The 9,588-nt window shown below is 34.7% G+C and overlaps 1 protein-coding gene across 2 annotated transcripts; it reads left to right on the top strand.

The window, feature by feature from the left end:
- The first annotated feature begins 1,838 nt into the window (after positions 1 to 1,838).
- LOC112502312 (pre-mRNA-processing ATP-dependent RNA helicase prp5) lies at positions 1,839 to 6,648 on the top strand. 2 transcript variants are annotated; one of them, XM_025106194.1, is made up of 7 exons: positions 1,839 to 2,075; positions 2,592 to 3,185; positions 3,685 to 3,773; positions 5,085 to 5,184; positions 5,463 to 5,717; positions 6,007 to 6,179; positions 6,273 to 6,648. In XM_025106194.1, the coding sequence occupies exons 1-7, from the start codon at positions 1,926 to 1,928 to the stop codon at positions 6,562 to 6,564; spliced, it is 1,653 nt and encodes a 550-aa protein (XP_024961962.1). In that variant the 5' UTR covers positions 1,839 to 1,925; the 3' UTR covers positions 6,565 to 6,648. The 2 variants fall into 2 exon arrangements, with proteins under 2 accessions (XP_024961962.1, XP_024961970.1); XM_025106202.1 differs by having other exon boundaries at positions 6,259 to 6,393.
- Positions 6,649 to 9,588: the final 2,940 nt, after the last annotated feature.

Genomic DNA, 9,588 nt, shown 5'->3' on the forward strand with positions numbered 1-9,588 from the left:
GTAAGATTCCAATGATATGTGGTGATTATTTTGCATAATGTTTTTGAATTAAATGAAATATGTTAAATGAATTTTAATTTAAAAGAATTAGAATGTAATGTTGTCAGGTTTGACTACATGTTTTGTTGGTAGACATTGGAATGGAATAATGTTAATAAACTGAAATTTGTCTGTTTGGTTCACAAAATTTAGCTTTAAAATTTTAATGAAATATTGGTAAATGACAAAAATGTCATTTTTGAAAGATTTTTGATTTTTTAAAAAACTAAAAACACTTTAATCAAATAATTATATAATGTGTAAAACAATATAAGATACACAACACAAATATAACCATAAACCAAGCGACGTTATTAAAATTGTCTCAAAATAGCTAATTCTTTAACAGGTAAAATAGCTAATTCGGTGGTGGTCGACCGTGGTTCAGATCGGCAGTGATCGACCATGGTTCAAATCAGTGGTTGTAGGTGGTAGTTCATATCGGCGGTAGTTCAGATCAGTAGTAGTTCAGATCGTCAGTGGTTCACATAGGTGGTCGGCGGTGGTTCAAATTAGTGGTGGTTCAGATGGCAGTGGTCGGCAGTGATTCAGATCAGTGATGGTCCCTGGTGGTTCAGATGGTGATAGTTAGAGGTGGTTCAAATCGGGGGTGGTTCAAATCAACGATGGTCAGTAGTGGTTCGGATTGGTGGTTGTTTAGATTGATGATGATCGAGGGTGGCCAGCAGTGATTCAAATCCAGTGGTAGTTGCGGTGGTCCACGGTGGTTCAAATCGATGGTGGTCCGCGGTGGTTGACAACGGTTCAGATCGGTGATGGTCCACGACGGTTTAGATGGCAGTGATTCGACAGTGGTCCAGTTTGATGGTGGTTCAGATCGGTGGTGTCAACAGTGACTCAGATCGACGGTGGTCGGAGGTGGTCGACAATGACATATTGAGTTTTTATGAGATAGGGTATACCGGATTAAAGGACATATTTAGTATTATGAAAATAGATAATTTCATTTTATCAAAATACCATGTAGTCGATAAGGAATGTTAAATTCTTTTATTTGTGGAATCTGTAGGATTTTGAAGATTCCATAAAAAAAATAAACCAAATGACGGAATGAATTTTGGTCGGTGAAATTCAATATTCCAATTTTATCATATTTTTTTAGAATATGCGAACCAAAGCGTCCCTTAAGGGTTGATTTGACGACAAAGTTACCAAGAAGGATATCATGAGAACATTTCCGATAGGTTGCTATATTTTATGTTTACTTTTTTAAATATATAGATTTTTTAATTCTTTAATTTATCTTTTTTAAAGAAATGTTTATTATAGTTGTTGGAACAAATTTTTTTTTTTTTAATTTTAAAAGTTTCTAAAATGAAAAAAGTTGTTTTTAAACATCCAAATATGCTCCTGATTATGGGGTGTTTGAGATTGCTTATTTGAAATAACTTATAATTTTATATAAAAGTGTTTATTAATTTATTATAAGTTAAAATACTTTAACTTATTCAAAAGTTTTTTATTACCAATTTAACACCAATACAAATTATTTATTCAAACACTCAAAAATACTTATTATCGATATCTCACCAAAATAAAACAATAAATTATTTTTTATAAGTAATCCCAAACTCTCATGTGAAAAATAACGTTTTTATAACTCATCGAACAAAAAGGTAAAAAGAAAAATGGAAATATCAAAGCCCATAAAGGCCCAAATTATATATGCTAACCCTCTAAGCCCACGAATTACCAGAACTACCCTCAGCGTTTTCTTGTTATAACAAACCTACCCATTGCCACCTAGTACAAAGCATCACTGTACAAGTTCTTACAACAAGGAACTCAAAACCGCCTTCCCTTCCAAACTCTGCGATTTCTTGAATCGGTTTCTCCATTGATATTCGCCGTTTGAGGTTTGAACAATGCCTAAAGGAGAAGATGCAATAATAAGAAAGAAGAACAAATCAAATAGGAAGAAGTTGCGTAGCGAATCAGCGAAGGTTTCTAATCGCGTAGCCGCCATTATCGCACAAAAAAAACGTCGTCAATCCGGCAAGCGCAGAATGTGTCAGGTATATTAGTTGTACTGTATAAGATCTCTAATGATTGATCAATGTTTTCTGCTGAGAGTTTCGAGGAAATTTTGATTCTGTCAAGAATTCTTCAAGATTTTACATCTTTACGACGATGTTAAGTGTGTCTGATTATTAGAGCTTGTTAGACTTGCACAAGAATTCGTAAGAATCTATATTGTTTGCGCTTAAGAGCGATATATGGTACTAAAGTTGTGCAGCATGTTTACACTTGATAGAACAAACCAAATTACTTGAAAGCAGTTGTGGCTCTATTGCGTGGTATTAAGCACGTTTGATTCTAGCCACTGTGGTCTACCTCGAACAAGTTTTGGTATCTTCTAAAAGCTCTGTTCCTTTATGCAAAAATTTCATGGGCTGCTAATGCTGGCCGTTTTCCATGAATTCTGTTGCGTGACGTATATGCCATGTTGGTGATGAGAACATTAAAATACATATGTTCTAAATAGAAGGGCTTTTCCTCACTTTCTTTTTCCTTCTGTTGTGATGATGCAGGGAATGTGTTTTAGCCTCCCTACTCTCGAAGATCCTTTTAATGACAAAGCTATGATTACTGATTCCAAGAAAAAAGACAAGACAAAGAAGACTAAGAAAATTTGGCCGTCAAAGGGTAATGATGATTTGCAAGAAAAAGGCAGTGATGCTTTAAAGAATAAGAGAAAGGCCAACATGGATCATCAATCAAATGGAAAAAACCAGGAACAGAAGAGGGCTAGGGTTGAGAAAGAGTTGACACGATCAGATAAAAAAAGCTGCAAGAAGCTCAGTGGGCATATTTCTGAAGGTGAAGGTTGCCCATCAAAGTTTTTAATTTCATGTTTGAAAACGATACAAGATACATTGCATCATAATGAAGCCTTTGAACCGGGGAAACCTTTGTTCTTTGACTCATGGGGGTTTGAATTTTGGAGATGCTATTCAAACGGCAGAAATGTATTGGAGACAAGTGGAGGTTGTGCTACCATGGAGCAAATTGCTTGGATAGGTTCAACTGCTGTTGATACCATTACAAAAAAGGAAAAAGAAGGCGTATCTTTCACCAACCCCTTCCTATTGTTCCTTGTACCCTCACAAGAGAAGGCAACAAAGGTATGTCTAGACGTATTCAAGACTAGCCTGATAATATAACAATAATACTGTTACTTTTACTTATGGCTTATCTAGCCTAATGAGTTTTTGAGGTTTCCCCCCTAAAAAGAAAAATACTGATTTGGTGCACTTGGAGAACGGATTACTAAGACTTTTGGTTCTCATGATCTGTCAACACATAAGCTTTGTGTATCCATAGAACCACAGGGGATGCATAGATAGGTTATTATTTGCATGTTTCCGATATTGTAGTACATCTTTTTGTGTAATATCCAGCAACTGAAATTGCACAATTTAGGTAGTTTGTTGGTTGAAGGCTGGAATGAAAATAGAAACCATAGAAGGGGGTATCCTAGGGTCCCATGACATAAGTCTGATCTTGTTGAAATGAGACGCATTTGTGCTAAATAATTGGTTGTCTTAAAAGTTCATCATTCAAGTCCCTATAGGCCTTGCTGTTCATTTGTTTATAGTGGTATAACCACACTTTTATTTGCAGGTACGTGCTGTGTGCAAGCCTTTGAAGGCATATGGAATACATACAGTGAGCCTTCATCCTGGTGCCTCCATAGATCATCAAATTCATGGGTAAATTACATAATAATATGAAACCTGGAAGAATTGGGTGTTCGTTTATCTAATTATGAATTTCATAACTGCAGCAAACATTTATGCAAACAGTACTTTTTTGCTTTTGGGAGTTTGATGTTTTGGGAAAAGTTTATAGACTTGATTCAATTAAAATCTTATCTATTCTCTTGTTTAACTCAATAGTAGTCAGATCATACAGAGATTTGCATATGCATGATTCACAGAGAAGATTATAAATTTATATCTTGATAACATCAGTTGATGGTGTTAACTTATTCTCATTCAGTATTTTTCAATTAGTCGCCCTTGTACACATTGACTAATTGGGGAACATGCAATTTGTTAATCATTATATAGCCTAAGTGTTGTTTATGTGAATATTGGAAAGAGTCCTCAAATTGAATTCATATACTAGAAGGGAGGAATCCATAACCATCCAACAAAGACGATTATAGTTAATCCCCCCAAAAAAAAGGAGTTCCATTTATCATCCTGCATTTCTCAGTTCCTTCTTACATTAAAGATACTTTTATACGTCTACATAAATATCAAGTTCTTCATTTCTCTTTCAATATTGGGTTGATCCATGCTGGAAAACTCTAGGTTTCATCACAGTTTCTACTGATGATGGCACAAACATAGCCGAACATGAGTAAATGTTCTGATGATATAGACTTGGTGCATGTAGATCTTGGATTGTGGTAGTGAGGAACAAAGAGGATGACCTGGCCCAAGCGAGAGTGTTAGAATAGGTGAAAATATGCTGAAATTGAATCAGGAGTGGTTAGAAATAACCAACCCTTGGGAATAAATACATAAGGACATTGAATACCTAGCCCATCTAATGTAAATCATCATGTATAAAATGTTTACACATGCTATTGTCCTACACTAATAATTTCCTAGGAAATGAACACCTTCATTGTTGTAGTTGCCGTTATTCTGATGGAACAAAAAAAGAAGCTAGTTAGTCAATTATAGATTGTTTCAACTTTCTTTTGTTTCTTTCATCGTTTAGCATTGTTAAAGTTGAACATGGTAAAATTCCATGATGTTAACTCTATTCTTAGCACAATGACCAATCTATGATGCATTACCTAAGGGGATAAGATAACTTTATGTCTGGTGCTAGTACACAATTACATGCTGTTCTTATTGCTTTGGAGCACTCATCTGTAGACAGTGATACTTTATCTTTCTGGTTATATTTGTGTTTATATATACACACACACACACACACACATATATGTTTGTGTGTGAGCATGTATAAGCGCATAGCATGTCTAATTTTATGAAACTCTGTTACAGATTAAAAACTTGTGAGCCAGAGTTCCTTGTATGCACGCCAGACAGGCTTTTGGAGCTTGTTTCCATGGAGGCCATTGATATTTCTGGGGTTTGTTCACTGGTATATTTTTCAACCTGTTTATGTAGAGCTAATGCAAGAGCATCATCATTCTTGTATATCATCCATCTAGTTTGCTGTGTTTTGTTCTGTTCACTCTATCTTAAGTCTCTGGCAAAAAAATATTGTTTGCTTGATTTTGTTCAGCACATTGTGCTACGTCCATCCTCATTCAGTCAAGTTGTCGGGCAGACCTTTTGTGGCTTGTTAAATTAATGTCTTCTTCGATTGACTTTTTATTATTCATCAATGCTCTAAACTTAGGTTTGCTATTACCACAGATTGTCGATGGACTGGAATCTTCTTCCGGAGATGCTTACCTTGACAGCATCAAATCAATACGACAGTGTATTTCTGTTGAACCACATACTGTGGTTTTCTGCGGTGACTTGAGTAATGCATGTTTACCTGCTGTGTCAAGTCTTCTACCAAGCCCAGTGTGCAGATTGTCACGAGAGGATTTCTTTGTTAACAAGAGCGCAGGCATAATCCAGTCCGTTGACGTGGTTGGCTCAGCAGAGGAAAGATTACAAAAGGTCTGTAACATCACTTCCTTCATTCCAAAATAAACCTTGGCAATGAAAAAGAACACAATTTTAGAAATATGTAATCATTAGATTTTTTAAATCAACTAATTACTCATGATATACCCCTTGAATTCTGAGTCTAGGTGGGCCAGGGGTGGGATGTACACAGACTTGCCCTCTCCCCCAGAGGGTAGAGTGGTTGTTTCTGCAAAGACCCCTGGCTTGTGCATAAGTGCCTCGTATTATCCCAAAATGTTCCAAGATGCTTAAGTTTTCACATCCTGAATTACTGATGCAGGGTCTCCGAGTTCTGAACGAGGTTTTCAGTAATCCACTTGTGCCGGGGCCTTCAAAGCTAACATTTGTGGTTGGAAAAGACGACAATCTTGAGGAGTTGGTTTCAGCCATTAGGTCAAAGGGCTACTCCGCCTCTATGAATGGACCGTCCTGTGGTGCAGAAGTTGTGAACAGGTAACGACTTCCTTGACCTTCTTTTCTAAGATCTACCGTAAAAAACATTAAAAATAATAATTTACTAATCAGAAATTAGCCACATATTGCCAGGGAGAAAGAACCTACGGTCTCTGTGATCGATTCAGAAGATATAGATGATGCCGATTTAAGCGATGTTGAGGTGGTAATTATATATAATTTTGATATCGGGATAGAGGAGTACAAAAATATTCTGGCAGGAATGGGACGTTATACCATGAAAGGGAAATTGCATGTGATATTAAGCAGAGACGATGCAACGATTGCAGCACCGTTAGCCAAGGTTCTTGAACAATGCGGGCAACAAGTGCCTGAAACCCTTAAACAACTCTGTAACTCTTGTGTTTCCTCATCACAACGTTAGCTTCATTGTTGTCAAAAAGTAGTCATTTTTCAGTGACATTTTTGGATTCTTATTCTTATTTTTTAGTGGAATTTAACTATCATTGTTTATACTTATGTTACAATCACACCCTTGTATTTTGGTAAAACACAAAAAAGGTATTTACTGGAATAGTTTTGGAAACCATGTCGATTACAAATTTTCTTTATTGTAAGTGGAATGAATTTTGGTGCGAGAAAGAGTGAAATTGAAGTATGGTTTTGTCAGGCGGCCTCATGTAAATTTTCACAGGTGTCAAAATGAAGGCTTCCTACCCACGTTTTTATGTATGCACTCGCAGCAGCATATGGGTCCACTCATCTTAAAACGTCTATTTCTTTAAGCTATTTATTCTTGTAATTTGGAGTTTTTTTTAATTAATTTGAATATCCAACATGCCATGTGAGCCGACTAATTATAATTTAGAGTTTTTATTGGAAACATGTATGTACGAGTATTGTGTATAATTTATCATTTTAATATACTACTCGAGGCTTTATTATTGGAGTGTTGTTTGCTTTAGACTATTTCAATGTGAGATATACTTACGTAATTTGGTTTATTATCTTTTTTTATTTAAGAACATTTGTTTAATAAAAAATGTATCACGGTAATATTAAAAAATCTTTATATAAACATTTAGTTACGATCTTGAAAGCATTTTTTTATGTTGAAGGTATTACCCGGATCTTTTGTTTATATTTTTGTATCATGTGAATTTATGTTCGTGTTGTAAGATTTTTTTATTCGATTGTTATGAAAAACAATAAGTTTTGTGACCAAGGGTAAAGGAATAAACCAGATTCTATGCACATCTTGACTTAAGACAGAATGCAGTTATCTTAGCCCGCAGCTGGCTACTTATTGAAAGGCATGAACTCATTTTCTCATAGATTCCCTTCACCAAGTCATCGCCAGCAATCCGCTGGTAAAGCTTGAAGATAAGTTTTGTACTCTATTAATTTCTCAGTCTTTACACCTGGACAGCAGCTCATTCCAACCTTTTTAGACGATCAGAAAATATCAATACTAGCGAAACTAAAGAAAGGATGAGTTGTTATGGTATTATTTGTTCTATGAACAAAAATAAGTCGTTAAGGTCAATAGATCATTTCATTTCTTTATACCACATGATATCAAATTTGTGATCAGCCATGGATGTATGTAGAACTTGTATTGAGTGGTTGCACTTTTAAGGTGGATCAAATATATGCAAAGTTGCCCAATGTGTTTTTAGTCGAATTCCCTTGTTTCAAGTGATTTTCTTTAAAGTTTTTTTTGTTGATTTTGGTTGATTTCGAGGGACGTTTTTTTTTTTTTTTTTTTTTGTTGATGTTCCTTATATGTTCTAATATCCAGTAGTACCGCTTAAACTTTAACGGGTGCACCTTTTATACATAAAAATATACTTACGAAAATCGGTTAAATGTAACGGGACCTGGTTCGCCTTCATAGATCCCTCCTTGTTTTTTATGCCATGCTTATCTTACATTAAGCATTTTATGTTTAAATTCTTGAATAATGCACATAAAATAAAATATAATTTGTTTCGGCTATTTTCAGAAGTTTCATTTTGGAGTGCATACGTATTATGTCTTTGGTGCATGTAAGAAAATTTGTTACGTCTTGATACACCTAGAAAATATGCTATATAATTATGACTTTGTGCATTTAGAAAATATGCTATATAATTATGACTTTGTGCATAAAAAGAATATATTATGACTCTGTAAATAAAAAATCATTTTTAAAATAACTTATTAAGAGATGAAGAACAATAGGAATCTGTTTGGTTGTTCACTTGTTTGACAACCTTGTTTACGATGCCTTTCTTTAATTAGATTAGCCGCTTAGTCGATGTCTTGGACAACTTGCTATTTATCGCCCAAATGATTAACCAAGGCTAATAACACATAAACATTGATGCCGCTTAGGCTTATGATGTCCTTTGCGGTTGCATGGGCTGGCCATGGCTAGGGCCAGGCCTGTGGGTGGGTAAACAAGAAATGGGTAGAGGTGGTGTGAGTTGGTTTTTCCTTGACGGTGACCCTCCGCCTCCCGCCATGAAAGACTAGTTAATTGGTAGCAGATCTTGATGGAGATGGGTGGAGACGAAGAAGAGAGGTGGTTGTCGGAGATTAAGGGGGTGATTTAAAGTTGCTGGAGTTGGGTACGTATTTACAACTGCTGTTAGAAAGGGCTTGAAGAGATGAAGACGATGTCGGCATGCAGCTGGTGGGCTCAGATATTTGTTTAACCTTTTCTTTTGTGTTGGAAATATTTTCATTAAAAATGTTAGGATAATACAAAGGGAGAGCAGGTTTCAAATGCAATTCAATCAATTAAGATATTTATGAAAATGATAAGAGTTTATTTATTATGATTTGAATATTTATGAAAGATGATTAGAGTTTATTAATTATGATCAATACTTTATATTAAGAAATAATCAAAAAATTTATGAAATCACATATTCATCAAATTAAATGAACGGTTGAGATTGAGTTGTATTGATTGTGTAATAACTCTCTCTCTCACACACACACACACATATGCAACTCATCACATTTGTACAACCAATGCAACCTAATCAACTGAGATATTTATGAAAATGATGAGAATTCATTTATTATAATTTAAATTTTTATGAAAGATGACTAGAGTTTATTAATTATGATCAATACTTTATATTATGAAACAATCTAAACTTTTTATGAAATCACATATTTATCAAATTAAATGGACGGTTGAGATTGAGTTGTATTGGTTGTTGTACAACCAATGCAATCCAATCAATTGAGATATTTATGAAAATGATGAGAGTTTATTTATTATGATTTGAATGTTTATAAAAGACAATTAGGGTTCATTAATTATGATCAATATTTTATATTATGAAACAATCAAAACTTTTATAAAATCACATATTTATCAAATTAAATGAACGATTGATAATCTGTCACTTGCTGAAGGGGTAAACAAGTCCAGACAAAATATGACAGAACA

The sequence above is a fragment of the Cynara cardunculus genome (assembly GCF_001531365.2).
Source record: "Cynara cardunculus var. scolymus isolate 2C chromosome LG 1, CcrdV1, whole genome shotgun sequence".
Taxonomy (NCBI): Eukaryota; Viridiplantae; Streptophyta; class Magnoliopsida; order Asterales; family Asteraceae; genus Cynara; species Cynara cardunculus.